The sequence below is a fragment of the Danio aesculapii genome, chromosome 19, assembly GCF_903798145.1.
Source record: "Danio aesculapii chromosome 19, fDanAes4.1, whole genome shotgun sequence".
NCBI classification, from domain to species: domain Eukaryota; kingdom Metazoa; phylum Chordata; class Actinopteri; order Cypriniformes; family Danionidae; genus Danio; species Danio aesculapii.
In genome coordinates, this window is record NC_079453.1 from 3455045 (window position 1) to 3478386 (window position 23342).

The window sequence follows — 23342 nt, forward strand, 5'->3', positions numbered from 1 at the left end:
AGCGTTACTGTAACAGCATTACTTTTGACAGTAACTAATACTGTAACGCATACCTTTTTAAAATAGTAACTCCATATTCGTTACAATATGATGTGTTTGTCCGTTACTTGGTAAATGAATTAATTTTGGCTGCAGACTAGCCCACATCTTAGATGGAAAATGCCAACCAACCACCGTAAAGAAGGCATGTCGTGTCAAGAGAAAGCAGTGAGACCGAATGCGTATGAGGTACACCAAAAGCCCTATCATACACCCAGCGCAATAAGGCGCAAGACGTGTTTGGCGCGATGTGTTGCTATTTTCAGACCAGCGCAACTGTAATTTTTTTGCGCCTGTTTTGCGCCACGTTGGTTAAATAGCACATCCATTTGTGCCGCTTTGTGGACTCATGGGTGTTCCGGTCTAGAATGGAGGTGTGTTAAGAAGCATTGTTGGCGCGTTGCTATTTTGAGGAACTAAAATAAACTGCGCAAAAGTCCAGTGCAGATCGCGTTAGTTGTGCACCTTAAATTTTCAGTTTATTTTCAGCTTTTTCAGTTTATTCATGACAACTTGCTTTTGTAAAATATTTTTATTATTATTATTATTATTATTTATTAAATGCATATTTATTTTTGTTTTAATAAAAACAAGATTAGCAGGTTTGGTCGCGTGTTTGGAAATAACACTTCGTTATTATTGTTCATTTATTCGTTTGCTGGAAATTAGAACTGAATTTAGAAATAGTTTTGAAACAAATCTTTGTGCTTAAGAAACAAAAGTTTCCTTACTCCACGAAAGTGAAGGAGTAAAGAGTGAAAGTGAAGAGAAAGAGAAAGCAAAGAGACCGAATGGAGGAGGCTTGTTCTTTATCTTTGCGCTGCAGATGGTCTGTTTATCTGTTTTCTCACTAGTGAAGCGTTCGGTTTTTACACTTACAAAGTCCACCATGTACATAGTAAATGTGCCATGGCGTGATACAACTGACTCTTAAAGGGAATGGGAGATGAGACTGATTGGTTTATGCTCAAAACACTCCCATAACTCATTAAGAGAATAAGCTCAACCCTGTTAGACCATGCGCCATGGCGCAGAGGGTATTTTTCCATTCTTAAAACAGCAAAAGTTAATTCAGACACGCCCTTAATTCTTTTGCGCCCTGTGCTTTAGACTTTGCGCCTAGATCATTAAAATAGAGACCTAAGTGTGCGCGTGAGAATGAATAAGTGTGCACAAGAGATACCGGGTATGAGTAAGAGGAACAGTGTGCTCGCGAGAGGAACCAAATGCGGGCGAGGTAGCTAGAGTATGACCGCGAGAGAGACCGAGAGATTATTAACTAACTATTATTAATTACTGTTACTAATACTACTAGGTTTGTTGTTTTAAACAAATATGCACACAATTGTTCTCTGTATAACAAACTTGATTTAGTAGACACAGTGACACGTTTCTTTTATATTTTAGAACATATTTAAAATGTATAGTGTTGTATCGCTCCGATTTCTCGCTGTGATTTATTTATTTTTATAGCTGTATACAACAGCAGATTTTGCACTCTAAATATACACGGCTGTCTTTCCATAATTTGTTGAAATACCATGTTTAATATGTGGTTAGTCTGAAAATTGCTTATCGATTTCATTTTTGAGCAGCTCTTCTGTTTTTGTTTTGTTTTAAATGCATAACATTATTGGTCGTCTATAATAGCAGTTTCACTAAATTGATTCTGAATGATAATTCAGATTAATTTCATTTATTTATATCTTAAAGGTTTTGTGTTTGTTGTATATTGTTGCTAGTTTTCATACTCGAGCAGTGAAGGAACATGTTTAAGAGTTCAATACAACAACTTTTATCATGCTGCAGCAACTTTAGCTTTTGCTTTTTTGTTTCTGAATATATAATTCAGCTGGTTTATCAGCTTGTGACTTTTATTATTGTGCTGCTGGTCTGACTTAGTGTTTAAAATGACTTTTTGTTTAAGTCTGTCTTGTGTTTTAGTTGTGAGAATGCAAATGAATTAAAACTGAAGTTGATCAACAGTGTATTCTCCATGCAGCACTGAAGTGAGTATAAGGGTTTTAATGGGAGCGTTAAAAAAGGTCTTTGGAAAAGTAACTCAAAAATTACTTTTAACAGTAATGCATTACTTTTTAATGTAAATAATTGATAAAATAATTGAGTTACTTTTTGAATAAAGTAACTAGTAACTAACTAGTAACTATTTTTCACTAACTAGCACAACACTGGTGGTGAGTGTGTTTGTGAGTCTGTCTGTATGTGTATTTATCAGTCTGTGTGTGTCTATGTGTGTGTCTAGATGTACATCTCTGTGGTTGTGTTTGACTTGTGTGTGTGTGTGCTGCAGAGGACACTAAGAGTTCCCGTAGAAGCTCTTGCACGCTCTGTGTCTATAAATAAGACGTGAATGACAGTAATAACATTAAAAGTCCATTTTACAGGACAGTGACGGCACTTTTAGGAAAAACGCTGAGATGAAACTTCATTTGAACCCATTTGGATCCCTAATGAGACACAACGAGTGAAACAAGATATTCAAGAAGAAGTAAACAGCAGGACAGCGCTTGGACTTATCGCCGATTGCTCATGAAATTTGGGAAAAACACACAACTGGTGTGAGCGTACTGTTGGAGGAATCAGTTCAAAATCAATCACAGAAGAGCAAAGATGTTTATAGTGTTGACAGTGACCGTGGTAAGATGAGAGGGATGATAATGTTCATCTTTATAGCTGCAATAATGTTTAAAGTCCATTTTACAGGACAATGTACAGTGAAGAGTCCCAAAAGAGATGCTAAAATCAACACAAAACTCATTTTAACCATTCATAACACAATATTTTGGAGTGAAATGATGGGAAAAACAAGCGTCTAAAAAATTATATTAACGATGTTTAAATGAACAAACAAACAACATTTTATAAGCAGAAGATGCTATTTCGGAGTGAAATAGGATATTTAAGATGGGATAAACTTGTCGGACAGCACTCGAATGCATGAAGAAGAGAAGCAGACCAATATGAAACTGCCCTTGATTGTTCAAAATGGATGGTATAAGAGCAAAAACGTGTATTACAGGATATTAACTGTAAATAACAATGACGCGACTTGAAGAGAGCATAAGCGAGACACTGAGATTAATACAAATAAACATTTGCAGCCCATTTTATGCTCTTAAAATGGCATTTCGGAGCTAAATAAGATACCCAAGCAAGAAAACAAGTGATATTAAAATGTTAAAGTCTGCTATCCCTTCTACATGCTTAACATGATATTTTGGAGCAAAATGAGAAATTTGAGATTCTAAAACTTGTATAATGAGCCAAATCTGCCAAATCTGAATGAATGATTTAAAATGTATTACATATGGCCAAAAACAAACAAGAGAAGAAGAGAACGGTGGAAATATCTGCCTTTATCAAATCTACAATAATCTTATGAATCCATTTTATAGGACAGTAATGGTAAAAGTACAGTAATATGTCCCGAATTACAACAGAAAAGAGATGCTAAAATCAACACAAAACTGTAGTTCCAACCCATCTTAACCATTCATAAGGCAATATTTTGGAGTGAAACGACAGGAAAAAGATGTTAATGAGATGTTAAAATGAAGAAACTATCATTAGCGATTCATTTTACATCTAAATGTCGTCATTTCACAGTAAAATAGTCTATTTAAGATGGGGTAAACTTGTAGGAAAGGATTGAGATTTATTATTAGTCATGAAAACAGGAGAATGCATTCAAGAACAGAGTCAGAGCAGTAACCGAAACGGGCCTCGATTGTTCAAAACATGATATAAGAGCAAAAATGTGCATTATAGGATGTTAGTGGCACTTTGTGGTAAATGACAGTGACACAACACAAACAAGACACTAAAATCAATACAAATAAACATTCGTAACCTATTTTGTGCTCTTAAAATGGCATTTCGGAGTGAAATGAGATACTCAAGCCAGAAAAAATGGTATTGAAATGTTAAAGTTGGCAAGAAACAACATTTGCAACCTGTTTTACATCCATAACATGATATTTTGGAGCAAAATGAGAAATTTGAGATTTTAAAAAAATGTATAACGATATGAATTTATAGGCAATTGCTCATAAAATGAGGCCAAATCTGAATGAAAGATTGTTGAGGTTGAAAATGTATCACATATGACCAAAAATATTTGCCTTTATCGAAAAAGAAAGCAAAAATAATCGTATAAATCCAGTTCATAGGACAGTAATGGCAACATTACAGTAATGTCTCCTGAATGACAACAGAAAGGAGACAAAAATATAACCAAAAACAGCACATAGAGGTGATTTTACGCTCTATAAAACAATGTTCTGGAGTCAATTAAAACATTCAATAAAAACAATGTAAATCATGGCATTTATCAGTAATGATAAAAGTCAAGCACATACTCGACTGATGCCAGACCTTTTTTTGTTGGCTTAAAATGTTCAAGATAAGTCATATAAAATTAAAAAGCATACTATTAATGTGAAACGCTTAACTTCCTGCTTATTTTGGCTCTTGAACAATGTATACACAAGTACTTGAGTCTATAAAATGACAAAGGACACAACAGACATAAATAGTTGTGTGTTTAGTTTTAAAATATTATTACATTGGGGCTAATATTATTGACTTTAGTGGTGATTCAGACTTTTGACAATAATACTGACACTTAAACAACAACAAATACATACTAAAAAGGAGAACTAAAAAGTAAATGAAAGCAAATAAATTAATACAAAAAATTCTAATAAATAAATAATAATTTTTTTTAATATTAAAATAAACAAAAAGTAAAAAAATCCATACAAAAATGGAAAAAAAATAAATAAAATTTACATACAAAAAATAAAATACAAACAAAATACTGTTTAAGTAAATAAATAATAAAATACAAAAAATAAATACTAAAGAATGCATACAAAAATAATAAAAATAAAATATAAACAACATAAAAATTAATAAATAAATAAACACAAAAGTAAAAAATAAATGCATCCACAAATAAAAATTAAATAAAATAAAACCAAAATAAAATTTTAAAAAACAAATAAATACAAGTAAAGAAATAAATACATAAAAAATTCAATAAAATACAAACAAAATAAAAATAAGAAATAAAAACAAAAAACAAATAAATCAATAAATCAATACAAAAGTAAAAAATAAATGCATAGAAAAATAAAAATTAAATAATATAAACAAAATAAAATTTGAAAAAACAAATAAATACAAGTAAAAAAAAATACATGAAAAATAAAATAAAATACAAATAAAATAAAAACAAATAAATAAGAAATAAAAACAAAAAACAAAGTAATAAATAAATCAATAAATAAATAAATTCAAATAAATAAATAAATAAATAAATAAATAAATAAATACAATACAAATCAGAATTAGTTTAATTTTAAAATATAAATTAGTAGTTTAGGCACTAAAGTAAATTTCACCAAAACTTTTTAAAAAATATTATAAGTAAAGTAAACTTATTTATATTATTATTAAAAATAAAAAAATATAAAAAATTTCTTTGAGAGCTAAAGTGGCAGTGTGTCGATTTTCTTTGGATCTTTTTCTACAAATGTTTGTTTTTGATCGAGCACCTGTCTTTGAGATTTTCTGATGTGCGCACACTTCTGTTTTTTGCTTAAGTAAATTAAACTTCCCATAGTTTGTACTCTTAAACACCAGTTCTATCGTAAAGGGTCACGAGTGTGTGTGTGTGTGTGTGTGTGTGTGTGTTTTTGGGAGCTCATGGATCAGAAGCACTTCCTGTGGCTGAGCAGGGCTTCCTGCCGAATACTCTGATCTCCTTTTGCCGCTGTGTTAATTTGTAGTTGTGTTTCTGGACAAAACCCAAGAGCTTCCTTTTTTATTTCAAAACTCCAACTTTAGGAAATGAACTCAGTGTTCATGCTGAGATCCAATCCATCAAACACACTTTTTTCTCCCACTTACATTTCTGCAGATAAACACGTATTACTGTTCAAACGTCAGGGGTCAGAAAGATTGTTTTTGGAGGGAAATAATACTGTTAATAGCAGAAAAGAAAGAAAGAATGCATTCAAATGTCTAAAAGAGGCAATATTTAAGAGATTTAAAGGGCATCTATTTTACTCCTTTTACAAGAAGATACGCCTTTAATGTCTCTAGAATGTTTGAAGTTTCAACTCAAAATACCCATCAGCTCATTAATTATAGCCTCCAGAATCTGCCCATTTTGATGTTTGAGTACAGTGCAGCTGTTTTTGTAGCCTGTGGCTTTAAATGCAAATGAGCTGCCCATGTGCATGTCTACGTCAGATAAACAGCAGTCAGTGACAGCGACAGACTCGGATAAAGCTGAAATTTGTCAAAAATACCAAGTAAGTTTATTTGATGCATGTGTGGTGGAGATTATTCAAGCCTTTCTGAAACGATGAGTCTCACACAAATGCTGTTTGTAGTACACACACACACACACACGCGCACACACACACACACACACACGCACACGCACACGCACACGCACACGCACACGCGCACACGCACACGCACACACGCACACGCACACACACACGCGCACACACAAGCGCACACACACGCGCACACACACACACACACACACACACACACATTATCGTTTACTGACACCATGCGGCTTGGTGATTATAGTGGTTAAGAAATACAGTGATTTTTACGGTCTTTATTACAAACATGCTCTGTTTTAAAAGTGTTTTAAACTTATAAAACGTATAAAAAGAGAGTTGTGACAAATATTTTAATCCCAGTTTCTTTACAAAAAATAAAAAATTCTGTGGACGTGTGTATACATGTTATTACAGAATCATGGCGGCTGTCAATTAATTCAGCCGGCGAGAAAAACCTGCAGTCCTAGGTCACATTGCACTGGGCCTCAAAATCACCGGGATTTGGGTCCTATTTTTACATCAGGAAATGTAAAAAAAAAAAGAGACTTGTTGGGTTTATTTCACTCCAATATGACTGTGGACACACTATACCTACACACAGCTCTGTTCAAACAGCTTACAAAAGCTGATCTGTATCATCGGTGCCCATTAAAACATAGCAAAATATTCTATTTTGAAAAATAATTTCTTTTAATCTTTCTATTCATCAAAGAGTTAGGAATATATCTGATAAAAACAAATATTTTTGATCATATCAGCCAATAAGAATGATTTCTGAAGGGTCATGTGACACTGAAGACTGACGAAAACTCAGCTTTAAACCACAGGAATAAATTATCTTTCATAATTGATATAAATAGAAAAGTTATATCAGTTTGCAAAAATATTTTGCAATATTGCAGGTTTTTTGCTGTATTTTTGACTAAATACAAAAAAAGTGTCTCCAGAAATGAAGGTTTCCACCATTAACAGGGACCTATTATGTTCCTTTTTACAAGATATAAAATAATACGTCCCTAGAGTATGTGCATTTTCAGCTAAAATACCACATAAATATTGCTTTACAGCTCTTTGAAGCTGCCCTTTTTATACTTTGATCCTAATTGTGGTGTTTTGGTGACTGTCGCTTTAAATTCAAATGAGATTGTGCTCTTTACAAAAAAGAGGGCGGAGCTACAAACACATGAGTCCGCATAGCGGCAGATTCAAACACAAGACTAACATCCTATGCAAATGAGGGAGAGATAGTCACTAGTGGGCGAGGTTTTCCCCCTTTGATGACACGTACAACAGGAGCATGTCAATCAAAGTGTTTCTGCAGACTGTTTTTATCAGACTGTGATTATAAAAAATTTAATTAACACATCTTTACCATTAGCAGCTACTTCACAGACTGTTGCCATACAATTGTGTTTAAACCCCTTATAAAGGTGATTTCTGCATAATAGGTGCCCTTTAACTAGCTGAAGTTTGTAATGTCAGCGCTCGCCACATCATTAGTGAGGAATGGCAGTTTCTGAGCTCTGTGAATGTAAATGTGTATGCAGTCCTGTAACCTCAGGCTTTTCTCATGCTGTAGCAAACACTGTAACTGTAGGGTTGACGTGCTGTAATTGCAGTGTTTTCCTTTTGCACGTCTGTAAAAACAAATTCTCATCATTGCTGCATTTTTGAAGTATTCCCTAAAAAAAATGATGTTTACGCCAATGTTTTCTGCAATGTGGGATTTTTTTTTCAGACGCATTTTATCATCTACGCATGATCACAGAGTAGACTTTGAGCTGTGTGTGAAAAAGAGCATTACAGTAAGTAAGTGATGTTATTTATATAGCGCATTTATTGTGTATGGCCATACACCCAAAGCGCTTCATCTTCATGAGGGAATGGGGTCTCTCCACACCACCACCAGTGTGCAGCATCCACTTGGATAATACGACAGCAGCCACAGGACAACGACACCAGTGCGACAGCGATGGAGCCAATTCGGTGGATGGGGATAATTAGGAGGCCAATGGGTAAGGGCCGATGTAGGGAATTTGTCCAGAAGCTAGAGGTTACAGGGAACGCCATGAGATTTTTAATGACCACAGAGAGTCAGGACCTTGGTTTAATGTCTCATCCAAAAGACGGTGTTCACTGACATTATAATGTCCCCTTCACTATACTGGGGCATTAGAACTCTCACAGACTGTGGGTTGAGCGCCCCCTGCTGGCCTCAATAACACCACTTCCAACAGGAACCTAGTTTTCCTATGTGGTCTCCCATCTAGGTACTGAGTAGGCTCAGCCCTGCTTCGCTTCAGTGAGTACCCGGTCTTGGGCTGCAGGGTGAAGCAATAAAAACGGCTGCAGTAAAAACCTTTGGGGTGAGTAAGGCTTTTTAAAGGAATGAAAGCTTTTATTCAGCAAGAATGCCTTTAATATATAGAAAAATGACAGCAAAACACCTGTAAATGTTCAATCAAATACTGTTCTTGTGAAGTTTTCTTTATATACAGTTGTCAGAATGATTAGCCCTCCTGTATATTTTTCCCCAGTTTCTGTTTAACAGAGAAGTTTTCAAGACATTTATGAACATAATAGTTTACAGATCATTTCTAATAACTGATTTATTTTATCTTTGCCATGATGACTAAATAATATTTGACTAGATATTTTTAAGACACTAGTATTCAGCTTAAGGGACATTCAAAGGCTTCACTAGATTAACTAGGCAAGTAAGGGTAATTAGGCAAGTCATTGTATAACAGTGATTTGTTCTGTGGACTATCGAAAACAAATATTGCTTAAGGGGGCTAATAATATTGACCTTAAAATGGTTTTAAAAAAATTAAACTGCTTTTATTCTAGCTGAAATAAAACAAATAAGACTTTCTCCAGAAGAAAAAAAGAAATACTGTGAAAAATTCCTTCCTCTGTTAAACATCATTTGGGAAATATTAAAAAAAAAAATTAAAGAAAGCAAAAAACAAAACAAAAACAAGGAGGGCTAATAATTTTGACGTGATCCTGGACCACAAATCCAGTGATTAGTGTGAAAATTTTTGTAGATTGAAATTATTCATTGTCTGATTTATCATCTTCATTATCTGAAATTTTATTATCATCAAATGTAGAAAATTCTGAGATCGGCACAGTATGTTGCAGTTTAGGATAATAACCATGATATCTGATTTTTTTGGACGCAAATAAAAGTTAATGTGGTTAATAATGAATTTATAGCACAGACCAATCATTTCAGTTCATAAAACCTAAATATACCATCAGGAGCCAATGATATTAATGATGTTTTGCGTGTATATTTAAATTTTTTACTCTCAGTTCTGGCACCTATTCACCTGCATTATATGAGTCAGCAGAAACAAAACATTCAGCTAAAAATCTGCTTTAATGTTCAACTAAACATAATAAAAGCCACCTACATCTTAGATCACTGGCAGATAGAAGTACATTATATCATTTTTGGATGAACTATCTCTTTAAGTACAATAATATAAGTGATGCTTGACCTAAACTTCATAAAATACATAAAACCTAGTTATATTATCAGGAGGCAATGCTATTAATGATGTTGTTTTGCCTGTATATTTAGGTATTTGACTCTCAATGTGCTGGTATCCATTGACCTGCATTATATGAGTCAGCAAAAAAACAGATTCAGCTAAAAATCTGCTTTAAAGTTCAACTCCACATAATAAAAGCTGGCAGACAGAAGTAATAAACTGGCAGACAGAAGTAAAATATATCATTTTTTAATTGACTATCTCTTTAAGTACATTGATAAGTGATGCTTAAGCTAGTACACTTGATAAAACCTAAAATATATCATCATGAGCCAACGATATTAATGTTTTACCTGTATATTAAGATTTTTGACTTTAAAAGTGCTGGTATCCATTGACCTGTATTATGAGTCAGCAAAAACCACACTTTCAGCTAAAAATCTGCTTTAATGTTCAACTAAACATAACAAACGCCACATCTCATATCACTGGCAGATAGAAGTAAATGAACTATCCCTTTTATTGCATCAATAGTGATGCTCGACCCATTAAACTTATTAATTCATAAAACTTTACATATATCAGCAGATACCAATGATATTAATGTTGTTTTGCCTGTATATTTAGATTTTTGACTCTCAAAAGTTCTGGCACACATTGACCTGTATTACATGAGTCAGCTGAAAATCTGCTTTAATGTTCAACTCCACATAATAAAAGCCACCTACAGCCTAGATAACTGGCAGATAGAAGTAAATTATATCATTTTTGGATGAACTATCTCTAAGTACATTGATGCTTAAGCTAGTAAACTTCATAAAACCTAAAATATATCATCAGGAGCCAAAAGTATTATTGTTTTACCTGTATATTAAGATTTTTTACTTTAAAAGTACTGGTATCCATAAACATAAACATAACAAACGCCACATCTCAGATCACCAGCAGATAGAAGTACATGAACTATCCCTTTTATTGCATCAATAGTGATGCTCGACCCATTAAACTTATTAAAATTCATAAAACTTTAAATATATCAGCAGATGCCAATGGTATTAATGTTGTTTTGCCTGTATATTTAGATTTTTGACTCTCAAAAGTTCTGGCACACATTGACCTGTATTATAGTCAGCTGAAAATCTGCTTTAATGTTCAACAACGCATAACAAAAGCCACCTGCAGCTTAGAAGGTAAAAGTAAATAATATAATTTTTGGATGAACGATCCCTTTGAATACACTAATATAAGAGACACTTGACCCAGTAAACGTCACAAACAAGAGTCAATTTCTGTTGTTTCCTCCATTAATAGTGAATTGGTACCAACTTCAATTCTCGAATCATCAAACTAAAACTGGGAAACCCCAGCATAAACAAATCCCGGGACAAAAGACTTTATTATCATCGCCCAGCCCATTGACATGGAAGAAATGATCGCTATTAAAACAAACTGATGTAAAGCCTGGGAGGTTTGTCAACTGCCATTTTTTTTTTACTATGGGAAAGAGCATTTTATTAGCGCTTTAATATATTTTATTGCCAGACAAAAAGAGCGAGGCTTGACTGTAGTGGTTTTTGCATATGCGCTTTATGAACTTCTTTTGTTATGGACGGCTGAGCAGATATTGCCACTAAACTCGCCTCTATCTCAGAGCACTGTGGGAAAGCGTTGGCGTTTGGTGCGCTTGAAAGGCCGGTATTGTTACCTGGATCTCCTCATTCAAATCAGATGGCAAATTTGACCGCATTTTCATACTGTACGAATGTGATTTGGGTTTGTGGATTTGGCCGCTCGGCTCCCATCGGTAACGCTGAGTGGAATCGACTGCTGCTGTTATTAAAATGATGCTTTTTTTTTCTCTACTCGCTGCGTTCGAGTAATTTATATCCCTCCTCCGGTTAATAGCAATCAGATGGCGGCTCTACTGAGGGAATACTGCGAATTATAGCGTGCATTTACGTATCTGAAGAACCACCAACTTAAAATATGGATAATGATCAACAGACTGCACTCCAGAGAGGCCTTTCTGCTCTTAAGAGGGAAATCTTACTGTAATTTTAAAGCACTCAGACACCAGTGTTTTTATTTATTATTATTAACAGTTTGAACTGGATATATTCGCCTTTTTTGTATTATTATTATTATTTTATTTTACTGAATATTGTGTGATTTTATTAGTCTATTTTTCTTAGACAAAATTTTTAATCTCCTTGGTTTTAGTGAGCTAAAATAAAACTGTCCTGGTACAACTTTATAATACATCTTTACTGGTTTATGCTAAATAATACATTAACTTACATGAACAATCCATTTATATGCCTTTGTTACAGTATTTAATAAAAGTATAATTGGTCATTTAGGTTACTTTAGGTTTATATTTAAATTAGTTTGATGATCTGAAACATTAAAGCATGACAAACATACTAAAAAAATCAGTAAAGGGGCAAACACTTTTTCACACCACTGTATAAACGCAATATTACAAAAGTAGGAGTGTCTGCATGGCTGGTTGGAGGTGTGCTTTGGCATGAAACTGCAGACTAAGTGCCTTAGTGTCCCACCAGTGATGATATACAGCCATATCGCACTCCTATGAGTATTATATTACGTTTATACAACAATTTGACAGCATAACTATGAATATAAACAAGAAAATCAAGCACAGAGAGGCTCAAAACCCTTTTGTAAGAGGAACTACTTTCTTCCACCATTCATTCACATTTGCAGCTGACATCAGAACAGCAGAAACCGTTGTTACTTCACACACACGTCACTCTAGACCTAGTGTTTGAATGATTCTCTGGCGTAATGTCTAAAGTGATGACAACACAGGTGATTGTGCTCACATTTTAAGATTATAAGGGTGAACGGCATGAAATGCCTTCAGTCTACAGAGATTTCCCAGCGTTTCTCTGTTGCAATCGGGAGATCACAATAATTAACCCCAAAAAGCCAAAGCAAAGCAAACACTACCAGACTATGGTATAAATACAGCATGTAAAAGAGAGAGAGATCAACTTAGAATGTCACTTACCTGTTTAATAATGATTTGATCAGCTGTAGTTTGAAATTAAGCTGAGTTTTTCCTCCTCTAAGAACTTGTAACAGAACCTCAACCGTCATTGCTCTGCTCAATGACAGGCTGATGGCTGCCAACAAGCTGAATCTCCGAAATGATAAATATTTAAAATAGGCATTATCCTTATAAATAAACTGCATAGTTGCATTCCAAACAACTACAGACTCGCCTAAAAAAAGCCTCAAAAGTACATTATGTTGTCCAAAAGCTGCAATATTTGTCAAACTGTGGTGAGTTTATTGATCTGCTGTCACTCTATGTGGGCGGAGTGATGCAGAAGGGTGAGGAGGCTATACAAGTGCTGTTATTGCAAAATATTGCACTGCTATCAGCCAATCAGATTTGAGAAGACAGAACTGTTGTATAAATCTTTATATACAATTCATGAGCATAAACGTTTACCAAAGATAAAGCAGATTGATGATGGGAAAACTGTTACAGAAACTCCATCATGTGTCACTCCTTCACAGAGCATCTCAGAGCAAAAAACAAAACCAAGAAGATGATCATGAATGATCACATTTCACTTCATAATCAGGGAGAATAAATAACAGAGACTCACCGGACACCAGCCACTGACCGCTGGGAGAAACACTGATGCTCCGAACCAGACTGGAGTGACCACGATACACCTGATATACACAAACACATATACACAAAGACATCAATAACACACACACACACACACACACACACACGATGACTAATAATAAATGGTAAATCTCCAGTTGACATTAACTATATATATATTTTTTTAAGTTTGATCAAATAGATTATGGCAAATATGCAAATGTTTAATTAAATATTTTATTAAATATACGCATTTAGTATTTAATTAAACATTTAATATTTAATTAAATTTGCGTTTAATTTTTAATTAAATGCGCATAAATTTTTTATTAATATATGCATATTTAATTATTTATATTTTTATATTTAATTAAATATGCATTTTTATGCACTAATTATGCATTTAAATATGCATTCTGATTTGTACAAATATCTAGCACAGAAATCTCAACATTGAATGAAAACAGGTTCAAAATTAATTTTGTATGTTGGCGGCAGATGAGATTTTGTTTTCCCAATCTCGTTATATCACTTCAGAATTCAGAAAATAGTGTAAACAGTGAGAGAAATTAGTTGGTGTTAAATAAAAGGCTGTGTGTTATCAGGCAAAGTATATAAACATACTCCTCTGTAAAACCCTTCAGCGCTCAGCATAACCGAGTACACATTTTGAAAATGAATATCTGTATCCATTTCTCAGAGAATATAGGTCATATATTTTAGTGCATTTGAACAAAAACAGATTAAACAGATAGACTTATTCAAATAATATTCTAGTCACTGAACATCTTTAGAAATAGATAGATACATTTAACTTCATGCTAAATATTTCAACAATTATATATATATTTATTTTTGTTTCTTTTGATTTTTGCTCTTAACATTTTTTTTTTACATAATATTTCCTCCTATCATAAAAATTTGAGCTACTATTTTCTTTTTTTAATAAGAATTTTTATAATTATATTGATTGGGATAGGACAGTGGACACACAGGAAAGCATTGAGAGCAGAGAGAGGGGAAGGATCAGCATCGGACCTCGAGCCAAGAATCGAACTTGGGTTGCCAGAGCTTCCATTTTTAAGTAATTTATTTAATAGATCAACTCCAGATTTGGCTTTAGTACTGACTAATCTAATGCGCACGCACAACTATAATATTGTAAAGCGTCTCATAGAAAATATTACTTTAAATGAGAGGTTTGTGAGTGTTTAAAAAACAAATAAACATTTGTATTAAAATGTAAATCTACAGATAGCAACTGATAAAGCGCGACAAAAAGAAAAAAGCATTTCCATTAGACTTTCCAAAATGAAAAAAAGCCCTAAATATCTCAAAACTGACGGGGGTCTAAAAAAAAGCAGTGTTTTTGTCTGTAGTTTCTCAGTTTAAGCACCAAATGCACTGATTTACTACACATTCTCTTCTTAATCCAGTCCAAAAGAATGACAGACAAACCCGCTTTATGTCTGGCGCTTTACAGCCACAGCCGTCTCAAAACTCTACGCTTTCAACAACACAAATATTCATCTTCTGATCTTTTTCACCCACGCGGGACAGTAAGTCATTGGGTTTCCTGAGCTCACCATTAAATAGAGTCTAGTCCAGAAATAACAGGAGCATCTGATCTACAAGTCTTCATGATCGCACTCAAACTGCAGGAACGGGACGTACCAGAGACTGTGTGGTGGGGAACGGCTGCAGGTCTTTGGGTTTGGGAAGTTTGGGTATCAGGTCTTCTGGGTTCACGTTCACCTGGAGGAAAAGAATAGGACAGTATTTATTTTGGGGTGTTTTCACACCTCTCTACTTGTTAAGTGTGAAGTCATGCGAAGTGGCTTCCGGGTCCAAGCGCTGTATCAAACTGTATAGAGACTTAATAAACGGTAATAATAAATGTTTACAAAGCCATGTAATACTTTCCACAATCACAATATATATATGATGATAAGCCTTTATTTGTCACGACATTATTACATACAGCGAAATTAATTCTTTAATTTTCTTTAATTAAATTTTCTTTCATTTTTTTCCCCCCAATGTATCTTATTTACTCCTTCTATGCTACCTCTCGACTGACCTGTCTTCCCCTGAAATGTGTGATGTTTGTGTATGGTCGAGTGAGGGGTCCAATTTCGCTGCATGTAACAGTGTTGTCACAAATAAAGGCTTATCATCATCATCACATTTCTCCATGCCTAATATCAGATGGCATGAAAATGATTCATTTTTTATAAATTGCTAAAACATTGGTGTCTGTGATGCAGCAAGCCTACAGACTGTTGTGTAAACCATGATTTTATAATTTAAAATCATTTTAATGTGTGATATGACTAAAAAAGGGGTCATAAACTAATATTTTCATAATTCAAATGAGTAGCGGCTTCGACCCAGAAACAGTATTTCAAACATCACGACTTAGCAAGCCGATAAATAAATTGTTTTGTTCTCAAACAGGATTAAAATGGTAATAATGTAGCTTTTTGTTTTTAGTTTGGTTCATTTTTACACAACAAAAAGTTTCTATATTGACCAAAATACAAGTCAAAATCTCTCCTCACATTGGTCAGAGTTTGGTGTATTTATAGATTCTATATTATATATATATATATATATATATATATATTTTTTTTTTTTTTTTTTTAAGTTCTGTTGGACAGCACACTTTCACTTTCATATTCAACATAAAACACATTTTTACCTGTAGGAATGACATCTCTACTCATCATTCTATAGAAAGAGCTTTATTGCCAGGTATGTTCACACATACGAGGAATTTGTTTTCGTGACAAAGCTTCTACAGTGCAACAGGATTACAGAGACAGGACAAAAAACAGATCATAAATATATTTTAAAAATTAGAAGTAAGTAGTGAGTGCAAATATACAGATTGACAAGTGTATGTACATGTTTATTACTATATACAACGTTATATGTGCAGCTGTTATGTGCAAATTGGCATGTAAAGTGTGTTGTTAAATAAGTGTATATGTGTATAAAACTGTATGGCAAGTAGTGATGTTGGCTCCACAATTATTATCATCAAGTGTTCATGAGATGGATTGCCTGAGGGAAGAAACTGTTTCTGTGTTGGGCTGTTCTGGTGTGCAGTGCTCTGTAGCGTCGACCAGAAGGTAACAGTTCAAAGAGGCAGTGTGCTGGGTGTGAGGGGTCCAGAGTGATTTTGGCAGCCCTTCTGCTCGCTCTTGATAAGTACAGTTCTTGGGGAGTAGGAAGCGTTGTACCAATGATTCGCTCAGCAGTCCGTACTATTCGATGTAGTCTTTGGAGGTCGTATTTAGTAGCTGAGCTAAACCAGACAGTTATTGATGTGCAGATGACTGATTCAATGATGGAGGTGTAGAACTGTTTCAGCAGCTCCTTTGGGAGGTTAAACTTCCTCAGCTGACGAAGAAAGTACAGCCTCTGTTGAGCTTTTTTGACAATGGAGTCAATGTGAGTGTCCCACTTCAGGTCCTGAGAGATGGTGGTGCCCAGGAACCTGAATGACTCCACTGCTGCCACAATGCTGTCCATGATGCTCAGTGGGGGGAGAGCAGGGGGGTTTCTCCTGAAGTCCACTATCATCTCCACTGTTTTGAGCGTGTTGAGCTCCAGGTTGTTGTGGCTACACCAGACAGCCAACTCCTTAACCTCCTGTCTGTAAGCAGACTCGTCACCGTCCTGAATGAGGCCGATAAGTGTGGTGTCGTCTGCAAACTTCGGGAGCTTCACAGAGGAGTCTTTTGAAGTGCAGTCATTCGTGTACAGGGAGAAGAGCAGTGGGGAGAGGACACACCCCTGGGGGGCGCCAGTGCTGATTGTACGGATACTAGATGAGAATTTTCCCAGCTTCACCAGCTGCTGCCTGTCCGTTAGGAAGCTGTTGATCCACTGACAGACAGAGGTGGGCACAGAGAGCTGAGTTAATTTGGGCAGGAGAAGTTTTGGGATGATAGTGTTAAACGCCGAGCTGAAGTCAACAAACAAGATCCTCACATAGGTCCCTGGTCTGTCTAGGTGTTGCAGAGCATAATGCAGTCCCATATTTACTGCATCATCCACAGACCTGTTTGCTCTGTAGGCAAACTGAAGAGAGTCCAGTGAGGGTTCAGTGATGTCCTTCAGGTGGGCCAGCACCAGTTTTTCAAAAGACTTCATGACCACAGATGTTAGCGCCACCGGTCTGTAGTCATTTAGTCCTGTAAGTTTGGGTTTCTTTGGGATGGGGATGATGGTGGAGCGTTTGAGGCAGGAGGGCACTTCACACAGCTCCAGTGATCTGTTGAAGATCAGGGTGAAGATGGGGGCCAGTTGGTCAGCACAGGATTTTAAACAGGCTGGTGTTATAAAATCTGGGCCTGGTGCTTTTTTCCTCTTCTGTTTCTGGAAGACCTGGCGCACCTCCTCTTCACTGAACTGTAGGGCAGGTATGAAGGGGGCGGGGGGTGGTGGAGGGGTTAATGGTGGTGTGAAGAGCAGTTCAGAGTGGGTGTGGGGGGTTTTCTCAAACCGGCAGTAAAACTCATTCAGGTCGTTTGCAAGTCGTTCATTGTCTACAGTGCTGGGGGATGGTGTCTTGTAGTTTGTGATGTTTTTCAGACTTTTCCACACGGATGCTGAGTCGCTGGAAGAGAACTGACTCCTTAGTTTCTCAGAATAGTTCCTTTTTGCGACTCTGATCTCCTTTTCCAGTGTGTATTTGGCCTGCTTATACAAGGCCCTATCCCCATTCCTGTAAGCAACCTCCTTGGCCTGACGTAGCTGTCTGAGTTTTACAGTGAACCATGGTTTGTCATTGTTGTATGTGAGTTGAGTCCTGGTAGGAATGCACACGTCTTCACAGAAACTGATATAAGATGTTACAGTCTCTGTGAGCTCATCCAGATCGTTTGCAGCAGCTTCAAAAACACTCCAGTCAGTGAGGTCGAAACAGGCTTGTAGATCTCGCTCTGTTTCGTTAGTCCATCTTTTCACAGATCTTAATACAGGTTTGGCTGTTTTCAGTTTCTGCCTGTAGGTTGGAATGAGATGAATCAAACAATGGTCAGAGTGTCCCAAAGCTGCTCGTTGGACGGAGCGGTATGCATCCTTTATTGTGGTATAGCAGTGATCCAGTATATTTCTGTCTCTTGTGGGACATGTCACATGCTGTCTATATTTTGGCAGTTCACGGGACAGTTTTGCTTTGTTAAAATCCCCGAGAATGATTAAAACAGAGTCCGGATGTTGTTGCTCTATTACCGTGATCTGATCGGCTAGTTTCTGTATCGCCAGACTCGCGTGCGCGAGCGGAGGAATGTAAACACTGACGAGGATGAACGAGCAGAACTCGCGCGGGGAGTAAAAAGGCTTACAGTTAATAAACAGTGCTTCGAGATCTGGACAGCACATCTTCTTTAAAACTGTTACATCTGTACACCACCTTTCATTGATGTAAAAGCACGTCCCGCCACCGCGTGATTTCCGCGTTGATTCTTCGTCGCGATCCGCTCTGAACAGCTGATAGCCCGGTAGGTGAAGCGCGTTGTCCGGTATGGTGTCGTTCAGCCAGGTTTCCGTGAAACACAGAGCAGCTGAATGCAGAAAATCCCTGTTTGTCTGAGAGAGCAGAATGAGTTTGTCTATTTTGTTGGGTAGAGAGCGGAGATTTGCTAGATGGATGCTAGGCAATGCGGTCCGAAATCCGCGCCGCCTGAGTTTCACCAGCGCGCCTGCACGCTTTCCTCGTCTGCGCGCTTGAAAGCGTTTGAGCAGCACCGCGGCTCCTCCGACTACAATGTCCAACAGAACATCAGATAAATCCAGGTATGGAAAAATATTCGGTGGTGTATGTGCCCGAATGTCCAACAATTCGTCTCTGGTGAAACTAATTGTAGGAATATGACTTGAGACAGGACAAACTAACAAAAACACAAACACTACTGCAGAGCACGACACGGAGGCTGCCATCGCCATCGGCGCCATCTTTGTATCATCTTTGTAGCCACACACTCTCACCGGCCACTTTAATAGGTACACCTTGCTAGTACCAGGTTGGACCCCTTTTTGCCTTCAGAACTGCCTTAATCCTTCATGGCATAGATTCAAGAAGGTACTGGAAATATTCCTCAGAGATTTTTCTCCATATTGACATAATAGCATCAGATATGCTGCAAATTTATCAGCTGCCTATCCATGATTCAAATCCCAAAGGTGCTGTATTGGATTGAGCTCTGGTAACTGTGGAGGCCATTTGAGTGCAGTCAACTCATTGTCATGTTCAAGAAAGCAGTCTGAGATGATTCACGCTTTACGACATGGTGTGTTATCCTGCTGGAAGTAGCCATCAGAAGATGAGTACACTGTGGTCATAAAGGGATGGACATGGTCAGCAACAATACTCAGGTGGGCTGTGGTGTTGACACGATGCTCAATTGGTACTAAAGTCACTTAAATCACCTTTCTTCCCCATTCTGATGCTCAGTTTGAACTGCAGCAGATCATCTTGCCCATGTCTACATGCCTAACTGCATTAAGCTGATTAGAAATTTGTGTTTACCAGCAGTTGGACAGGTGTACCTAATAAAGTGGCCGGTGACTTTATATGCCATAATACTATGATTAAATATCCATAATACACTGTGATATAGCCTGGTTTGTTAGTCCGTTGGATCATATTGCTTTCTCCGCTCTAGAGTTAGTTTCAACCGAGCTGAGACCACCTCATTCAGGCGGTCTTGGTGCAAATCAGAGTGTGATTGCAGGATTCACATATGCCCAAACTAAGCGAGACAAGAGGGCAAATGCACCAGGTTCCCAAACAAATGTCTAGGTGTAAAAACACACATCTCAAGAGAAAGCATTGTTTTGTTTGTGTGTGTGACAGATGAATCCCTGGTATGTTTTGATATTTCATAAGCTCTTCACAGGCTCTCAGCTGAAAATAATAGCATTTAGCTCAGAGAGGTACCGTCACTAAAATAGATTTCGTTGTGTGTGTGTAACAGTGTGTTTGTGTGGAATGGGACGGCTCACCCTCATCTTCCTCTGTCTGGGACACAGGTAGAGGTCGAGGCAGCGCTCGAAGCGCTCGTGAATGAAGCGTGAGAACGCAGGAACGGCTCGCAGACACGAGAACTTCTGCGGGAGGAAACTCAGCTTTCTGTCCTCGGGGTCCTGAGCAGCCCACGCCAGTCTCTGAAGAACACAAACACACACAATAAATACATAAGATTTTATAAATTAATAAAAAAAAATACAACACACAACAAAATACCACACACACACAACATATACAACACACAAAGAGAGAAACAGACATACACACACAAATATAACACACACACACACACTCATAACATGTAGAACACACACACACACATACAATAAATGGAACACACACACACACACACACACACACACAAGCATACAACAAATACAACACACGCATAATACAACAGACACAGACATGCATACAACACGCGCACAAAAGATGCAACACTCATACAGACACACAAATACAACAAGCACACACAGACAACAAATACAACATGCACATACACACACAGACACACACACAACAAATGCACATATAATACAAGACGTACATACACAGACACATATAAAACAAATACAACACACACACACACCCACCCCCCCAAAGAGCAAACGTTATGAAAACTCAGAAATAAAGGCTGACTACAGAACAGGTGCAGGCAAAATTGGGGTCAAAATTTGGTTGCATATAAAGATTAAGCTGCGGAGGGGAAGCACGTGCTCAGAGTTCACTACAGCATGGAAAACACACGCAAATCACTGACAGGCAAATCATACAGGCCTAATGGAGCTGAAGCAGGTGTGAAACCATCACTGAGGCTCAGTTTAAAGCAGGGGTGGCCAAAAATAAAGGGCCAAAACACCAAACTTGATTTACAGAGCTTTATAGTGCAAAATGCAGCTGCCAGAGTTCTTACCAGGTCTAGAAAATTTGATCACATCACCCCAATTTTATCCTCCTTACACTGGCTGCCTGTTCAGTTTCGTATTGATGATAAAATATTACTTCTTGCCTATAAAGCTTTGAATAATCGAGCTCCTGTTTATCTAACATCCTTCTGTCTCGCTACAATCCAACTCGCTCTTTAAGATCTCAAAACTCAGGGCTTCTGGTAGTACCTAGAATAGCAAAGTCTACTAAAGGAGGTCGAGCCTTCTCATTTATAGCTCCTAAACTCTGAAATAGCCTTCCTGATAACGTCCAAGGCTCAGACACACTCTCGCAGTTCATAACTAGATTCAAAAATGATCTCTTTAGTAAAGCATACACATGAATGTGCATGATGGATGTTTTTCTGCACTGAATCATTTACATTTGACGGTTATATTTTTATATGCAAACACTACATTTGTGCATGATCCGTTTGCATAAAGACTCGCCCTGAAAGCAATCATAAAGCGAGTGTATGTACGTCATAAATACAACGTGCAACTGAGAAATAGGCGACATGGTGGCTCAGTGGTTAGAACTGTCGTCTCACAGCAAGAAGGTCACTGGTTTGAATCCCAGCTGGGTCAGTTATTCAATGAAAAAGAGGGTATGTTTCGTATTTTCAATGAAAATTAAAGGAGGCAGTAATGAAGATGATGGTCATATTATGCAGCTACACGACGCCTCAATATTTTGATGTCTGTTACGTTGTTAATATCAAAATAGTCAGTTCCTCACATCATGTTTTCATTTTATTGTTAAGATAGTGAAACTGCAGATCCAGGGTGATGTGAATGACTTTATAAAGTACACACTTGGGAGTTTGATTTCCATATCAAACATGCGAAGTCTGAACTTACAAGGAGAGGATGCAAGACTGAACTATGTATAGGCTACTTAATATTGAGGAAAAAGCCCTCATCAAATAGGTGAATGTCTGCAGCCCTGCCTCCGTTTTCAGACGTCTCCGTTTTCCCTCATCCACACTGACTTGGAGCAGCAGCATTATAGAATGAAAACGCCCTCTCCAGCATTTTCAAAACGCTCCATTTTCGGGGCTGGAAAACTCCGGCGTAGTGTGGATGGAGGGCGTAACTGTAGCAAAACTAATGCGTTTTTAAAACTAAAACCTATTAGTGTAAGCGGGGTCTTATACCGGCCCATGCCTAACCTGTAACCACTGACTTCAATAGTAAAAACGAATCAACAAAATACTATGAAAATCAATGGTTGTAGTTCTCCAACTTTCTTCAAAATATCCTATTTTGTGTTCAACTATTTTACTGAGAAATATGCAGACAATACATGAACGTTCACAATAAATACACACTGAAGACCTGCACTGTTATCATATTAATAAAAAAAAAATGTGTTTCTCTCAATTTGATCAATTTGATAGGTAAGGGTTGAGGTAAAATGTTTGTTTTATTGTATAAAATGTCTAAACAGTATTTTTTCCTCCTCCAAATTCCAAATAAACACTCTTATTTACATATTGTTTACTTCCAAAATGATGACTACTCTAAACATAAATTGATTTCATTTGCTGTCATGGGAAAATCAGGGTTATTCCACCAAATATGTCTTTCTTAACTCTTCAGAAATTAAAACATTGTCGATTTGATAGGTAAAGGTAGAGGCAAAATGTGTTTTATTGTATAAAAAAAGTCAAAACAGCACCCCCCCTCTCCCAATTTTCAAATAAACACTCGTTTACATATTTTTAACCTCCAAAATGACGATTGCTCAAAACATCAATTGATTTAAGTTGCTGTCATGGGAAAATGTAGGGTTAT

General features: G+C 36.7%; 1 protein-coding gene across 1 annotated transcript in view; it reads right to left on the minus strand.

The window, feature by feature from the left end:
* bop1 (BOP1 ribosomal biogenesis factor) overlaps positions 1 to 23342 on the minus strand; it is a 133657-nt gene that overhangs the window by 12677 nt on the left and 97638 nt on the right. The window contains exons 8-10 of the mRNA XM_056479333.1: positions 20595 to 20756; positions 15252 to 15332; positions 13570 to 13639 (exon numbers count right to left, since the gene is read on the minus strand). Coding sequence (XP_056335308.1) covers positions 13570 to 13639; positions 15252 to 15332; positions 20595 to 20756 — 313 coding nt within the window. The remainder of the gene's footprint in view (positions 1 to 13569; positions 13640 to 15251; positions 15333 to 20594; positions 20757 to 23342) is intronic.